At 40.2% G+C, this 17,248-nt stretch overlaps 1 protein-coding gene across 5 annotated transcripts in view; it reads left to right on the forward strand.

Annotated features, from left to right (window-relative positions):
* The first annotated feature begins 7,211 nt into the window (after positions 1-7,211).
* REXO1 (RNA exonuclease 1 homolog) overlaps positions 7,212-17,248 on the forward strand; it is a 111,440-nt gene continuing 101,403 nt past the window's right edge. For all 5 annotated transcript variants that reach the window (XM_051972264.1, XM_051972267.1, XM_051972266.1 and 2 more), the window contains exon 1: positions 7,212-7,579. In XM_051972264.1, the coding sequence (XP_051828224.1) occupies positions 7,378-7,579 (202 nt within the window). In that variant the 5' untranslated portion in view covers positions 7,212-7,377. The remainder of the gene's footprint in view (positions 7,580-17,248) is intronic.

A 17,248-nucleotide genomic window follows, 5' to 3' on the forward strand; every position in this document is an offset into this window, starting at 1 on the left:
AACAGGGGAAGATGGCAAGGTGGAAGACTCTGAAGTGTCAGGTCTGGGAGATGACGCGCCTTGCCACGCGGGTCTCTCTAGGATGAGAAAATTGATGGGGCGTAGGTAGGAAAGATTTAGAGCCGAAAGAGAAATTATTGTATCATCTTTAACTTATATCTGATTATTTGCTGTCTATGGGTGAAGATGGCGGGGAAGAGAGAGGAAAGAAAGGAAAAAAATTTGGAGCACAAGGTTTTGCAAGGTGAATGTTGAAAACTATCCTTGCATGTATTTGGAAAAATAAAATACTATTAAAATTATTAAAATACATTATTGAAAAAGAAAAAAAGAAGTTATGTCGGGTGCCATAGTACACAGAACACATGGACTTAGGAGAATCTGAGTTCAAATTCAACCTCAGATGCTTACTAGCTTACTAGCTGATTCTGAGCAAGTCCTTTAACCCCTACTGCCTCAAAAAAAAAGTGATTTTGTCTACTTGCAGATGAAAAAACTGAAGCTCAGAGATTAAATGACATACGTATGGTCACATTGCTAGTAGGATTTTAAGTAGCACCCCAGGAATTCTTGATTTATGACTTGATTTCTCATTTTAGAAGGTCAGTGGTGAAAAGAAAGGTCCCATATATACCAATATATCATAGCAATATTTTCTGTGGTAGCAAAAAGCTGGAGACAAATAGGAACATTGTCTTTTCTGTCCTTGTGTTTCCAGTGCTTAATACAGTACCTGGTGCATAGAAGTCATTTAATAAATAACTGTTTGTTGAATTAAATTGAATGTATGAATCAATTTGGGGACAACTGAATGAACTGTCTCTAGAAGTAATGAAATATTACTGCATTGTAAGGAAGCATGAGGGAAGAATTCAAAGACGCCTGGGAAGCCTTGAAGCCGAAGTGATCCCCCAGCAGGCTGTTGTAATAGTGTTCCATGATGAGGGTCTTCAGAGACTCCAAAAAGGTGAAATTGACAGGACTTGGCAACAGCTGGAATATGGTGGATGACAGACAGTGAGGAGTCCCACAACTCCTAGATTGGGAACCTAAGGGATTGGGAGGTTGGTATTGCCCTCAACAATTAGGCAAGAAGTTAGAAAGAAGAAAGGAAGGGGTTGGTGGAAAAAAGACAAGTTTAATTTTTTAAATGGTTTTTGTTGTTGTTTTTGTGAAACAATTGGGGTTAAATGACTTACCCAGAGGCACACAATTAGTAAGTAGTAAGTATCTGCGGTCATATTTGAACTCAGGTCCTCCTGAATTCAAGGTTGGTGCTCTATCCACTTTGACATCTAGCTGCCCCTAATTTTTTTAAAATAATATTTTATTTTTTCCAAATACATGCAAAGATAGTTCTCAACATTCACCTTTGGAAGGAAAGGCACCCATATGTGTAAGAATATTTGTGGCACCCCTTTTTGTAGTGGCAATGGCAAGAAACTGGAAACTGAGTGGATGCCCATCAGTTGGAGAATGGGTGAATAAGTTATGGTATATGAATATTATGGAATATTATTGTTCTATAAGAAATGATCAGGAGTGGTTAGAGCACTAGCCCTGAAGTCAGAGGGAGCTGAGTTCAAATCTCACCTCAGACACTGAACACTTCCTATCTGTGTAACCCTGGGCAAGTCACTTAACCCTGATTAACTCAGCAAAAAAAAAAAAAAAAAAGAAAAAAGAAAAAAAAAAAAGAAATGATCAGGAGGAGAATTTTAGAGAGGCTTGGAGAGACTTAGATGAACTAATGCTAAGTGAAGTGACCAGAACCAGGAGATCATTGTACATGGCAAAAACAAAACCATATGAGAATCAATTCTGATGGACGTGGCTCTCCTCAACAATGAGATGATTCAGACCAGTTCCCATGATCTTGTCATGAAGAGAGCCATCTTCAATCAGAAAGAGGACTGTGGGAACTGAGTGTGAATCACAACATAACATTCTTACTCTTTTTGTTGTTGTTTGCTTGCATTCTGTTTTCTTACTCATTTACTTCCCTATTTGATCTGGTTTTTCCTGTGCAGCAAGAGAATTTTATAAATATGTTTACACATACTGGATTTAACATATATTTTAACATGTTTAACATATATTGGATTGCTTGCCATCTAGGGAGGGGGTGGGGGGAAAGAAGGGGAAAATCTAAAACACAAGACTATGCAAAAGTCAATGTTGACAAATTATCCATGCATATGTTTTGAAAATAAAAAAAACTTTAAAAATAAAAAAAATTCACCTTTGCAAAAACTTGTGTTGCAAAATTTTTCCCCTCTCCCCCATCTCAACCCAATACAGAAAGCAATTCAGTGTAAGTTATACATGTTACATGTATAATTCTTCTAAATATATTTCCATATTCATCATGCTGCACAAGAAAATTCAGATCAAAAGTGAAAAAAAAAATGAGAAAGAAAAAAAAAGAAGCAAACAACAACAAAAGGTGAAAAAACTATGCTTTGATCCACATTCAGTCTCCATAGTTCTCTCTCTGGTTGCAAATGGTACTTTCCATTACAAGTCTATTGGAATTATACAAGTTCAATTTTGAAAAACATTGAGTTTAAGATGTCTGCCAGAACCTAGTTCATTTGGATTTAGATTTGGCTCAGAGGCAAGCAAAGCAAAGAATGGAAGATGGTCTACCTGAGAGAATCAATTTGAGTCCCAGTACTAGAGAAATCAGAGGTACGAGAACAGGTTTAGTGGGAGAGAGAAGAGAAAAAAACAGATGATAAGACTTGACATTTAGCTTGGCTGAAATTTGTAAGTGGATTTACCTAAATAAAATCATTGAATCTTTACAACAAGCCCCTCGAGGTAGGCACTATAAGTACGGTTATTCCCATTCAACAGACAAAAAAAAAAAAAACTGAGGTGAAGAGAGGTTCAGTTATTTACCAATCTTCAAACAACCAGTTGATGTCAGAAGTCTCACATGTCTTCAAGAACTTTATTCATCTCCATAAACTTTCTTTGATCATCCGTCGTTCTTGCTTTTCCTTACACAAAATATCCCATTTCTAATTTCTAGGCCTTTGTATTGGTTGTTCCTCATGCCTTCAAGACTTCTTATTGCCTACTCTTGAAATCCTGGGTTTCCTTCAAAACTTATTTTTTGCAGGAGGCCTATATGGTCCCTCACTAAGATTTTTTCTTAATTAATTATTGCATCTAAATTCTATATAAATATTTGTTCATGCATACATCTGTAATTATATATATAATCTACAATCATTTAATTGTTATATATAAGTTCTATATAAATATATTTATATATACATATATCTCTCTTGCATTTACCTATTTATAGGCTTTCTTTACCCCTTTTCCCCAATGTGGACAGTCAAGGTCACTTCTTTCTTTGTATCCCTAGTGGCACCAACTAGGTGCTTAATAAAACTTTGTTGATTAGTTGATTTAAAGTTGTGGGCAGAGAACAGACTTTCAAGGTTAAAGATTTTCAATGTGGGGCAATCCCCAGAGAGGGTGAGGTCTAAATGATGGACTGGAGGCAGCTCCAAGAGGACTATTAAATTTTCAGGATGAGTGTTTACACTTCAGAAAATAGGACAGACTCCACAAACTAGGGCTTGATTTATCCTTCTATTGATTGTCTAGACTTCAGAAAGTGATCCAAAAAATGTTAATAATAGAGATTAAATGTTTTTGCTATAGAACTGTTTCTTAAACACTTACTAGCACATCTCTGTAAGATGCTGGTGGATGGCTGAAGTAGAGTGGAGAAGGATGTTGGAGTTGGAGTTAGGTTATTTGGGAGATGATTACCAGCAATATTGAAGTCCTAGAGAGCAAGATAAGTAACTAAAGTCACTGAGAAATTTGAAAGAATGACCTGGAGGTTAGGGAATGGCAGTTAATCAATGAGCATTTATTAAGTCCTTACATCTATCAGGAACTGAGAGTACCAAGGGAAAAAAAAAAGATCCCTGCCCTTAAGGAACTTCCGTTCTAGTGGGGGAGACAATATATAGAAATCATAACATGCAAGAATAATATAGAATAGATAGAAAATAGCCTTAGAAAAGATGGGGTCAGCAACTGGGAAGACCAAGGAAATACCTCTTAAGGGAGATATTGAGTCCTAAAGTGAGCCTGAGGTTATAAGAGAGAATATTTTAGGCTTGGGGAACAGCCTATTCAAAGGCATGGAGACTGGAGATGGAATATCATTGAGGAAGAATAGCAAGATTGTGGATTGTTCATTAAATTAATTATATAAGTTATATAAAAATAATTAAATAAATTAATTTAAAAGGCAGGAAAGAGAGAGGTTGTAAAGAGCTTTAAAAGCCCAAGAGACGACTTTAATAGTTGGTCTTGGAAATTCTGGAGTATATTGAGTGTAGTGGAGTGACATGGTCACTTCGGCAGCTGAGAGGAAGATGGATTGAATGGGATGAGATTTCAGGCTGGTTGACCTATGAGGAAGCCATTGCAATAATCCAGGTGAAAGGGGATGAGGGCCTGGGCTAGGGCAATTGTCCAGGGTGTGAAGAGAAGGGGGCTGTGGGAGAGGTACTATAAAGAAGAGGACAAAACCAAAGTTTTGAATCTGGGTGACCGTGATGTGACAAAAATGGGGAGAGAATTGGATCGCATGAACCTTGAAAGAGACAAGGTATAGTGATGGGGAGAGGTCTGGAAGGGAAGGAAGCAGGCCTTTACCATGGAAGGAAGCAGGGCACCCATGATATAGATGAAAAAGTTATTGAAGCTGGTCAAAGGGCTGGGGAGGACTAAGTCCAATGTGGATGGAACTGGATGAATGAATTAAAAAAACCATTTATTGAGGATTTGCTCTGTGCCAAGCACACTGGGGATACAAATAAAACGAGAGAGAGAAAGACAGAGAGACACAGAGAGAGAGAGACGGAGAGAGAGAGAGAGAGAGAGAGAGAGAGACAGAGAGAGAGAGAGAGAGACAGAGAGAGAGAGAGAGAGACAGAAAGACAGAGAGAGAGACAGAGAGAGAGAGAGAGAGAGAGAGAGAGAGACAGAGAAAGAGAGAGAGAGACAGAGAGAGAAAGACAGAGAGAGAAAGAGAGAGAGAGATGGAGAGAGAAGACCTGCTTCAAGAAGCTTACATTCTAATAGGGGATGTCAGGATATATTGGGGAATGGTGTTTGAGGGAGTCACTGAGGTGGTGAGCTATGTCTATGGCAGTCAGATTTTATTCCTGTTCCAGAGATAATAGATTTAATTAAGTTCTTCTGAGCAAGAGGAGGAGGAAAAGTGGTGAGCAGATAACAAGATGGCCTGAATGGATAGCTGGGTAGGATGAGAAGTTAACATAGGAGCCCTTGTTTGGGGTCATTTAGTAGAAATAGAGGCAATGTGGAGGAGTTAAACTTAGACTCAAAACTTGCCTAAAATACTAATTATGCAAGTTAGTCACTCAATGGCTCTGTATTGTCCCTCAGGGCAGTAAGTGACACCATGGATAGAGCACCAGGTGTAGAATCTAGATCTGAGTTCAAATCCAGCCTGATATTTCCGGGACAAAGTCTTTTGATCCTCCTTGCCTCAGTTTTCTCCTATGTAAAATGAGCTGGAGAAGGAAATGGCAAATTTCTCCAGTATCTTTGCCATGAAAACCTCCAAAGGGGTCATCCAGTCAGACACGTCTGAACAGCAGCCACACTGCCACCTCAATTTATCATCTGTAAAATGAGTGCTTTAGACTCAATGGCCTTTAAGGGCCCTTCTAGCTCTAAGGCATACTTCTGTGAGACAGGAGGCCAGTTTGTATTGTCACCTATCAACTGAGCTGAGTCCTAAGGCAGGAGCCTAACAAATGTTTCCTGAGTAGAACCGAGTGGAGCTGGGATCTCCAGCCCTGAGCAAGGTAAAATCATTCTTTTGAGCCAATCCCTAGTCTGGCTGTCTTACTGGCTTTGCAAGGGGGTTGCTGGCTGATCTTGGACAAATGCCTTTATCTCTCTGGATCTTAGCTTCCTCATTTGTTAAAAATAAGTTTATTGGATGCAGCCAAGATTAGAAAGCAAGTAGAAAGCTGGGAAATAATCCTTGCAGCTAGTGTTTCTGATGAAGGGCTCATTTCTAAAATATGTAGAAAACTGAATCAAATTTATAAGATGATAAATGGTCAAAAGATATGAACAGACATTAAAGAAATTAAAATCATTTATAGTCATATAAAAATGTTCTAAACCATTACTGATTAGAGAAATACAAATCAAAGCAATTCCGAGTTACTCCCTCACATTTATCAGTTGGCTAACATGGCAGAAAAGAAGAATTATAAATGTCGAAGAGGAGATGGAAAAATTGGAATACGAATGCATTGTTGGTGGAGTTGTGACCTGATCCAACCGTTCTGGGTAGCATTTTTTTTTTTTTTTCCATTTCTGGTTATTTTATTTTATTTTTTTTCCAATAGTATTTCATTTTTAAAAATACATATAAAGACGGTTTTCAGCCCTCAAGCCTTTTCCCTCCTTCCCAAGACAGCAAGCAATCTTTGATAGGTTAAGTATGTGCAAGCGGATGGCAGTTTGGAACTACGCCCAAAGAGCAAACTGTGCAAACCCTATGATCCAGCAGTACCTCTGCGCAGGTCTGTAGCCCAAAGGGACCAAAAGGCAAAAGGGCCCGCATTTACCGAAATGTTTATCGCATGCCGCCGACGTTCCTTCTAGTTCTGAGTTTTTCATGAAAGAGGGGGGGATGGGGCGGGAAAGGCGGATTGTAATGTCCCCATTTTATAGGGAACACTACTGAGGACCTGCGAGCTTCTGGCTCCCAGCCCATAGATTTTTCCTTGAATTCTCCAGGTCTCCAAGCTCGCAACCTTTTTTGGGCCCTTCTTCTACCCCGAAGCAGTGTTTCCTCAAACCGCCCCCTAAGGGGTTGGCGGCCTGAAACTTGAGGGCTGCCAATGCTGCTCGGCCCCCCGCACTCTGAATTTCCCGGATACCATTACCACCACAAGCCAGAGGGGGGCGCCCCGGGGGAGATATTCAAATATATGACAATTAACGCAAATTGCGGAGCTGGATCCTGGGAAGAGGGCGCGGCGTGCTTAGTGGAAGAAACCCCGCCCCGCTCCTGGGAGCGGAGGGTGTCTTACTTTTTGCTCAGGCGCGCCTCAGGGCAGCCCCACCGCTTCCTGCGTCCTCTAGGGGCCCTTCGTAGAGGGCGGGGACGGGGGGGCGGGCCTCGCGCGGCAAGATGGCAGCCGCGGCTGAGGAGGCTGAGGCGGCAACGCGGCCTGCGGGGCCCCGGAGCCCCCAGAGGGACCTGTAAAAGGGGCCGGCGGCTCCGGCAGCTCCGGGCCCCGGCCCGGGCTGTGAGGACGGCGGTGGCGGTTGCGGCGGGGCCTCGGGACGATGCTGCGCTCCACCGGCTTTTTCCGGGCCATCGACTGTCCCTACTGGGCCGGGGCCGGCGCGGGGGCGTCCTGCTGTCGGAGGCCCTACTGCCACTTCCGGCACCGCGGCTCCGAGCGCGGCCCGGCCCGGAGCGAGGCGTCCGCTGCAGCCGCTAACGGCCCCGGCCCTGGCGGCGGGGGCGCGGCCCGGAGTGCGGGAGGTAAGGCTCCGCCCTGGTCCTGGCCCGGGTCCGACCTCGGGTCCGACCCCCTCCTCCTTATTCTCTGTGTCAAAGACTCCTTTCCTTTCTCTGGTCTCTATGCCTTGTCTCCCTTCCACCTCTGTGACTGGTCCCCCCTCCCCCACCTCTAACAGTTCTCCCTTCCTTTTATGCCTTTCTTGTATCAGGTCGCCTCCCTCAATCATTGACAGCCCCCGCCCCATCCTTGTGACAGCTCCCCTCATCCCTGTATCGGATTCCCTCCATGTGACAATCCCCTATCTCTGTGTCAGGTCCCCTCCATGTGACAGCCTTCCATTTCTGTATAGGATTCCCTCCATGTGTCTCGGGTCCTCTCCATGTGACAGTCCCCCAATTCAGTATGGGGTTCCTCCATGTGACAGCCCCCATCTCTGTATGGAGTCCCCTCCATGTGACAGTCCCCCATCTGTGTATGGGGTCTCCTCCATGTGTATCGGGTCCCCTCCATGTTCCAGCCCTCCAGCTCTGTGGGTTCTCCATCCCTTTAGCAAGACTCTTTGGCCCCAGTGACAACACCCCCACTCCTGTGGATCAGACCCCCCACCTCCATCCCTTTGTTAGGCCCCTTCTTCCCTGTTCCATAATCCCTATTTCAGGCCGCTTCCATCGACATACCAGATTTTTCCTGTTAGCACTTTCTCTCTTCCCCATCTTTTTGCAGGGTTTCTTTTCCATCACTTTGCTTCTGTGCTCCTCTTTAGTCAAGTCTCTTTTTCTTCACTATCCTATGCCTTTAATATATTTATTGACCATTGTTTATTATTGTACCCAGCCCAGGGCTGGGGGTATGTGGAGTTTAGGAAAAAGGAGCCACGTGGTCTTTTCATTGGGGGAATTTATAGTTTATAGTTTAAAGAAAGACATTTTTAATTAATTCATCACTTTATTGTGTTCCACTTGGAGAGACTGCAGAGTGCATGACCTTAAAGAAATTTGGGAAGTTTCATAGAGGCTGGAGAGTTCCTAGAGGAACTAGGCCTTAGGGTGGATTAGAAAGGGCTAAGGAAATTGGAGTATTTGGGAAGTTTTGTTGAGGGAACAAAGTCCCAGATATGGTAAGATCACAAAATCATAGATTCAGAGCCAAGAGGTATCTCAGAAATTACTTAATACCAAATAATATATTTATAGGTGGAAAAACTGAGGCTTGGAGAGGTTAAATAACTCAAGGTCACATAGCTAAGTAAATAACGCAGGTAAGATTTAGCATGCCTTCCATTGTATCAAAAGAGACAAATACTTCTTTTAAGGGACTGTTTGAACATTTCATGAATGACAAGTTCATCCTGCTTCCACTCCTCTGTAACAGCTGCATCTGGTCACTCTAGGCCCTCATTTACAGGAGCCCAGGTCCAGCTGTTTTACCTTTGCACATTTTAGCCTCTTATTTATCTTTCTTCTTTATCAGTCCTTACATCTACAGAAACTGATCTGTGTTGAAAAGCACATTCAGTTTTTCCCTTTCCTTTCCATCACACCTTTCTGTGACAGTGAGATAGCTCTTAACTACTTTGGTACCAATTCCATCTGTTTTAATTCTTGGTTTTACCCCTTGCCAGACAAAGGACTGTCTTTCTTTGTTTCCAGTTCTTCAAGGGAATGAGTTGTTACCTCTCCACCAGAGGGCTGTCTGTCCTGTGGGAGGCAAGGCCAATTACTCTCCTCCATTCATCCCCAGCTTGATTAGTTCCCTGTTTTCTCATGCTTCTGTCAGTAAATAGTCTCCATTGATGATTGACTTTTTTTTTTTAAACAGTAGCTTTGGAATGAGTTGGAGATAGAAATGGAAAATGATTCTCTTTTTATATATGCTTTTATTAATTCTGTAACTTGTATAGTGGCAGTTAAGAACCAATCATTTTCCTAAGTCTGTTTGGGGAAATATGGGGTCTTAAACAGAGGGAGAATAGGATTTACTCTTTTTGCTCCAGAGGACAGAACCAGGAGCAATGGATAGAATTTAATAGAGAGGCAGATTTCAGCTCAGTATAAAGAAACACAATAATTAGAGCCTTCTAGCAGTGAAATGGGTCACCATAGTAGTAAATTTCTCCTTCCTGCAGGTCTCTGACCTGAAGCTGAGTGATCACTTGTTAAGGATTATGTATAAAGGATTCATATTTTAGGAAGGTATTGAACTAGATACTCTCAGGTCCCTTTAGAAGCATGTAATTTTAAACTATGCAGAAGCTACTGATAGAGAATGCTTGTTTAGGTGCCATTGTATGATTTGCCAAATGAATGTTTTACCCTGACATGTGGTCAGTTAGTCTTGTTGACAAAGATAACAAAGTATTAGAGCAACTAGAAATAAGTTTTTTTGTACCATTGAGGACAATTCTATACCAGTCACTTAGGTGATAACAATCTGAGAAATGGATTGTAATTCTTCCTTTAATGGCAGTGTCAGGATGTTTGTTTTAAGTGATATTCCTGTGTTTTTTTGCATCTTTTTTCCCCTAGGTGCAGGCCATTTCACAGATAGGAGAAAACATGCTGTTTGATTAAAAAGACCATGGGCTTAGTAGCTTGATTAGTAACTTCAGGAATTAAGTGTGAAGGAATTTCAGGAATTAAGTGTGAAGATTTGGTATGTATATTTAAAGGTTTGGCTATGTATATGCAACTAAGATAGCACTAATTGAGAACAAATAGTACTTTCCCCTTTTTTTATTATAGTCATTTGAAAGTTTCTCTGCTGTAGGCCTCAGGCTGTGGACATGATTGATCCTGATTTCTGAAAGACTTTGCCAATAGAGCACAGTTTCCAGAAGCTTTTTTTTTAAAAACCAAACTGGAAGCTTAGAATATGGCCCAGTAATATATGGTGTGTCTGTTGTCTATGTGTGGAGAAGCTCATCACCGGAAAAGCTCCAACACCATGGAGTAGAGGGGAGGAAAGTTCATGGTGGACCGGGTAACTTTGATAGCCTTTGCCTTAGGACTAGGATGATTGCCTTTCAGCTCTGAGAAGTGATGTATGACATGCCCAGTGCTGTAAGAATTCATACACTTCATTTACCATAGTCCTGTGAAGGAGTGACTACAAATAAAGTTCTCCTCGTTTTGTAGAAGGAAAATGAGAATTTACTCGGTAAATTGATCTGTTCAGGATCACACATCAGATAAGTGTTCAAATGTTTGCAGTAACTACCTCGTAAGAATCTAGGGGCACTAAGTATCATTATATGAGGTCTGTGACAAAATCTGACAGGGGAGATGGGTAGATTAATCAGCAAGCATTTATTAAGAGTTCTAGGCACTGTTCTTGGCTTGGGGATTACTAAGACAAATGTCAAGCAGCCTCTGCTCTTGAGCATATGATCTAGCCACAGGATACATATGTATATGTTATAAAATCTATGTAAGGTAATGTTTTTGGTAGAATCAGAAGAGATTTCATGTAAAAAGATGGTACTTGATGGACTAAACCTTGAAACAAATTAGGGAAGGAGTACCTTCCAAATCAGAGGAACAGCCTGGTTAAAGGCATGGAGACTGGAGGCTATGTGTGAAGAAAGGTAAGGTGGCCAATTTAGGTGGTCCTGAGTGTGTAAAGGAGAGTAATTTAGAATGCAGCTTGTAAAAGTAGCCTGGGGCTGGGAAGGGTTTTAAGTACCCAATGGAGCAGTTCCCTTTTGATTACGGAATTGATTGGGAGCCCATGGAGTTGGAATGACCCGATGATATCTGAACTTCAGGAAAATCACTTTGGGAGCTGTGTACAGGGGCAGCTTGGGCAGGGAATCACATTAGGGGCCTGGGAATGTGGTGACTGGGGAGGAGGCCTCACTAGGGGTCTTGGCTCAGGTGAGCAAGAGAGAGAATTAGAGGTCTGGATTTCAAAGTCCCCTCAATGATGGGGATGTGGCTCATAACCAAGGGGCTCTGCCTCACTGGATCCCAAAGAGCAGAGGATGTGTGGGTTCAGTTAGGAACACATTCATAAGAGAAAAAGACCTTGACATCCGAGAGGCTGGTCCTGGATTTGATCTTTCTTCTACTGCCTCAAACAGTTCACTTAACCTGTCAGACCTCAGTTTCCTTCTCTCCAAATGACCTTTAGGATTCCTTCTAATTCTAAATTATAACCATGTTACTTCTCTAGGTCTCAGTTTCCCCCTCTTTAAAATGACACTATTGAACAACAGGATTTTGAAGGTCCTTGGACTTCTTTAAATAGCTGTTGAGGGTCTGAAAGGAATACTGCTATTTTTAACATTTTTACATTTTACCCTTTATTGTTTTACAGCTTGAGACAGCCTAGTATATTATAAAGTCTGAAGCTGCATGTTCATGTCGTCTTGATTTCAAAGCAGAAGTTCTGTGACATTTGGCCTGAATTTGAAATTATAAATCCTGAGAGATACATATGTACATATATGTAGGTAGGCTGTTTGTTTATGGATAAGCCGCTTTTGTTGTAGATTAGAGGGATCTTGAAAGACAGATGTTTTTATATAAATTTAAAATTGAGCCTATGAAATAGGGAATGAATGTCTTAGTCACAGCTATAAATATTTATGTGTTTCATGCAAGTGAAGTACTTTACTCAGTGCTGTGGGGGATATGAACATGTAACTCAGGTTTGTTCTCAAGGACCTTACCTTTTAGTTGGAGAGACAACAGAGAAGAGTTCAGTTTAACAAAAGGAAGAATTTAACTGTTAGTACTATGCAGTAGTGGAATGAGCTATCTCCTTACAGCTAGATATGTTTAAGGTGAGGCTTTGTAACTGATTGAAGGCTGATTGTTGAGGGCCAGGCTTCAAGGAAGGATTTGGCTAGACTTCTTTCTGGTTTTATTTTTAAAAATGGGGATTGGATTAGATGATTTTTATGGTCTAGATCAAGTTTTCTATAGAATTCATTGTCTTCTTTTTGGCATTACTACCCTTCAATCCTTCTGTCCAGAAAAGTAAAGGAGGGTAAGTATACAACTGGTAGAAAATAACTTTTTTCTATTAAAAGACTTTTCTGAACTGTTTTGAGATTGGGGACAGGGTATGGGAAATAGAGCCTCCATGGTACTGGCTGACCATTAGTGATGTAAATAGTTTAAGAACACATTGTTTTACTGAATTTGTGGCATATAATTATGAGGTTTTCACTGGGGATGGTATGATTTCTTCTCAAAATTATAGTTTCTTCAACCCAATACAAACTTGATTTCCTGAAATTTAATACTTTCTAATTGAAAATGAATTGTGAGTCTTCTCAAAGTGATTAAACTAGTATCAGTAAAGAGTAAAAACAAAGCCCAAAGGAAACATGCTAGAGAGACTAAAACTTGGGACATTTGAGGATTTTTAGAAATGGGTCCCTAATTATACTTGTAGTAATAGTTTAAGTTGGGAATTTTTTATCTGAATCCTGGTGCTACCTGTATTACATTTTCTCTCTTTCCTAGTGTACTGGGATGGGGGTGGAGTCCTGGAAGTGAGGAAGAGCTAAGAGGTCTGTCTGGGACAAGATTGTGGTGGCTTTTAGTAGCAGGAAGTGATTGTGGGGATTCTCTAGAGAAAAAAAAGAGCCTTTACCATAGCTTGTAAACATACTTCCCCCAACTCTGCATAGCTAAGTTAATCCTTTGTAGAAACTGACATATTATTTGTCCTTCTCTAGCACATGCAGGATGCCCTTGGCTGCTTCAACCATGCCATTCGGAAAGGCTTGGGAATTCTTACACTGAAGATCAGTAAAATAAAAAAAATCAATTTCACATGTAATGCTGCTGAGAGATGACCTTCAGGTGAACGGTTCTTCACTCTCTGATGTGTCTTCTGGTCACCACAGAGTTGTTTGCTAATAGGAGTTGAAATTCTCAAGAGCTGAATCTCTAAGAGGTCCTGACTCTGCATCAGTATGTACAACCATCATTCACCTTACAACTCACAGAAACAATATCTTATTCAATTTCATTGTTACACATTTTGAATTTACTTTCCCAGAAAGTCTGGAAATACATTTATTTCAGTTGAATTGCTATTAAAATGTCCTTCAAGATAAGGCAGAGAATACTGGACTAGAAATCAGGAAATCTAGCTTCTAGTCCTGGCTTTGCCATTTAATAGCTATATGTCAGGGGACAGTAGCTTTTCCTACTCTGGGCTTTAGTTCTCTCTCTGTCAAATGGAAAGGGGGAGGTGGACTAGATTATCTTCTAAGATACATTCCAGCTCGAATATTCTATGGTTTTAGATAGTCTTGGATGATTTTGGTTTAGGGCATTAAGGAGATAAGCTGGACTTAAGATACTTAAAAATATTGAGAATTGTTAAAAAACAAACAAAATCACGACATTTAATTTGAAGTCAGATGATCTACATTTGAATCTTAGTTTTATACAGGCTATCTATATAATGTAGAGGAAGTTATTTCTCTTTAAGCTTCAATTTCCTCATCTCTAAATTGAGGTGTTTGGATTGCATGAATTCTAAGATTCTTTCTAGATATGATGCTATAACCATAGAAGCATTCTAATCCAATCATTACTCAGAATATGAATCATTTCTACAAAGCTTTCTTGACAGGTGGCTGTTAAGCTTCTGTGGCAACCCCTTTCAACCCACTCCACTGTTAGATAGCTCTGAGGGTTAGACAGTTTCTAAACTGAACTGAAATCTGGCTTCTTATAATTGCCCCCAATGGTTTTAGTTATTTCCTCTGGAGCCAAAGGAAAAGCATATTTAATTCCTTTTCCATGTGATAGATAATGCTTTAGATTTTTGCATAGTCTCTGGCAATCATGTTCTCATTAGCTCTTCTAATAGAAATTGCATATATCTTATAGTGCTTCACATATTTCAAAAATGCTTTTCTACACAGTGAATTATTTGAAAATCACTAAATACTTAAAACTAAAAACTGCTGGGTTAGTATATATTTCAGTAAACCTTTCCTGAACAATACCTGTGTTCTAGGGAAGACCCTAACCTGTAGGATGTCAGAGCTGCAAGGGACCGTAGAATTTAATCACCTCATTTTTTGGAAAACTAGTAGTCAGTAAAAGGAATGATCTTCTCCCAGGTCATGTGATGACTAGCGGCTGAGCCAGCATTGCCGAGGCCTCCAGATTCCCAGCTCCTCTGGCCTCTTTTATTTCACTGCCTCCTGACGCTATTCTAGGGAGAAGAGATTGGGTGGAATCCTAGTGGAGCCATTTTGTTTCATCTATATACTCTTATTCCTGGCAAGTGACATTTTACTTGGCTTAACAACATTGAACATAAAAACTATTTTCTTAAGAAGCCTAATTTGCTTAGTTCCAAGTACTTTCTTTTTGTAAGTGTTTCCTCTTTTCATAGATAGAAAGCTTTTAGAATCATAGCCTCACAGAGCTGGAGGGTCCTTAGAAGTCATCTAGTACAACCCCTTGCCTGGTGGATGAATCCCTTCTACAGCATCTCTGCTCTGCTTATGGTCATCCAGTTTCTGCTTGAACACCTCCACCAGTGAGAGGCTTTTGTTACAGCACCCATCACACAATGTTAAGTAATAAAAATAAAATATTTCGATCTTGGCTTCTGGGCTTTTTTTTAGGGGAGTGGGGAAGCATTAACCAATCGGAACTTTGCATCTAAATGTGTTGCTTGCCCGTTCTTTTAAAACTATTGGCTGACTAGGTTTAATACAGAACCCACGTAAGGTCCTGGAGAGGGATAGAAAAGGGGCTGCCAAAGTTGGCTGCATAAAGATCTGGCCTTGAGCTTGAGTATTCTAGGCAAATGCTTCCCTTTTCTAAGCCTCCGTGTCTTCTGTATAAATGGGGATAATTCAGATGACCGTGTGGTGCATTAAAAACTTGAGTCAGGAGAGAGCTAGGTTGGAATCTTATACTGATTTGATACATGGTCCTGAATAAACCATTCACTTGACCTTTCTGAGCCTCAGTTCTTCTGTAAAATAGGGTTACTGATGGCAGTGAGAAGTAGCTGAATCGAAGGGTTGTGGGGAACTGCTCCTCTTAGTAATTTTTAAATGTGAAGTCATAACCATATAAGCATTGGTCACTAGAGAGATCACACAGGATCCTTATTGCATACTCAAGTGGAAAATTGAAAAAGACTAGGGTTAATATTATAAATGTTTATAATATTAATTTTTACAGTGCTTCATAATTTTTAAAGCCTTTTTATCTAAGATGATTGGATCATATGATTTACAATTGAAAAAGACCTAAAACATTTCCCTGATTTTATACAGGAGTAACTTCTGGCTTAAAGTCTTTTTGCCCCCTTTCCCCTCCCCAAAGATCTAGTCACTTGCCAATAGTTACATGGTTAATAAGTGGTGGAGCAAGCCAAATCTCATGTTCTTTTTGCTTTCCCATAGTGCCTCACGAATTCTTATTTGAGCTCCCTAATACCTCTGAAAGAATCAGCTCATGACTCCTAATGATTATAGCTAGCATTTATGTAGTGCTTTAGGTTTACAAAGTGTTTAGGATCTCATTTGCTCCTCAAAACAACTTGTGAAGTAGGTGCTATTATTAGCCCTATTTTATAGTTGAAACTGAGGCAAAAACAAAAATTGTGACTTATGCAAGGTCATAGGCAGAATGTGAAGCCAGATCTAAACTCCAGACCTAGAGCACTATCTACTGAACAACCTTAGCTGTCTCTATATTGAAATATCTGGTGTTCTTTGTTGAAAGCAAAAACTAAAATGTTTTTCTCTTCCCATCTTTTATCAGAAAAGATAGAAATAGGAGATAAGAATTGGGTAGGTGACTCGAGAAATTGTTTTTTACATTTGAAATTGCAAAGCAAAGTTCCTTTTAATCTCCAAACTTAGATTTTTCTTGAACTTTTGAAATCTTTGAATACTTGAACTTGTATAATTGTCTCCCTAGCTAATGTAAACTCTGGGGCCATCAGGGGTAGACCCTATGCTTGATGTCTCTTTGTGTCTTTTTAAATAGTCCCAATAGGGTCTTGCATATAGTGGATATCTAAGTGTAGGTATTTGTTTATAATCTTATCAGACTTTGGTCTATGAAGGCAAAGGCTTGATCTAGATTGTTTTTTCTCCCCCTATCACAGTGCTGGTTGATTAGTTAAAATATCCCGTGAAACTAATAGAGCAGATATGATTATATCCATTTTCTAGATGTAGAAACAGACTCACTGAATGACTTAAGGTCACACAGTAAGTGGTTGTGATGATGTTGGTATATCACAGCTTTTGTTACTACAACTTTAGTTATCTTCTCTCTGAACCATACCTATGGATGGTATCCTTGACTGGGAAGTCTAGCCTTACTAAATCCATGTGTTTCTAAAAACAGCCTTTCTGGACCTTAGTTTCCTCATCTGTAAGATAGGCTAATAATAACTATTTCCCTTGTAAAGGATGTTAAGGGAATGAAATACTTCAATGGCGGTAATTTTATAAATGGAATACATTATTACATGGCATTATCCTTGCTCAATAGGATCAGCCATTTAATAGGTACTCAGTCAATATTTGTTAAATCAGTAAATTAGTATTTAAAGATGTTGGAGGGTTTTTTTTTTTTTAAACTCTCTTGGATGTGATGACGTTACCTTTAATTTAAATAAAATTACAGAAAGAACTAGAACATTGACTGAGAGGCTCAGAAAGGTCATTTGACAGATGAGGTTAC

Source organism: Antechinus flavipes, chromosome 1, assembly GCF_016432865.1.
Source record: "Antechinus flavipes isolate AdamAnt ecotype Samford, QLD, Australia chromosome 1, AdamAnt_v2, whole genome shotgun sequence".
Taxonomy (NCBI): Eukaryota; Metazoa; Chordata; class Mammalia; order Dasyuromorphia; family Dasyuridae; genus Antechinus; species Antechinus flavipes.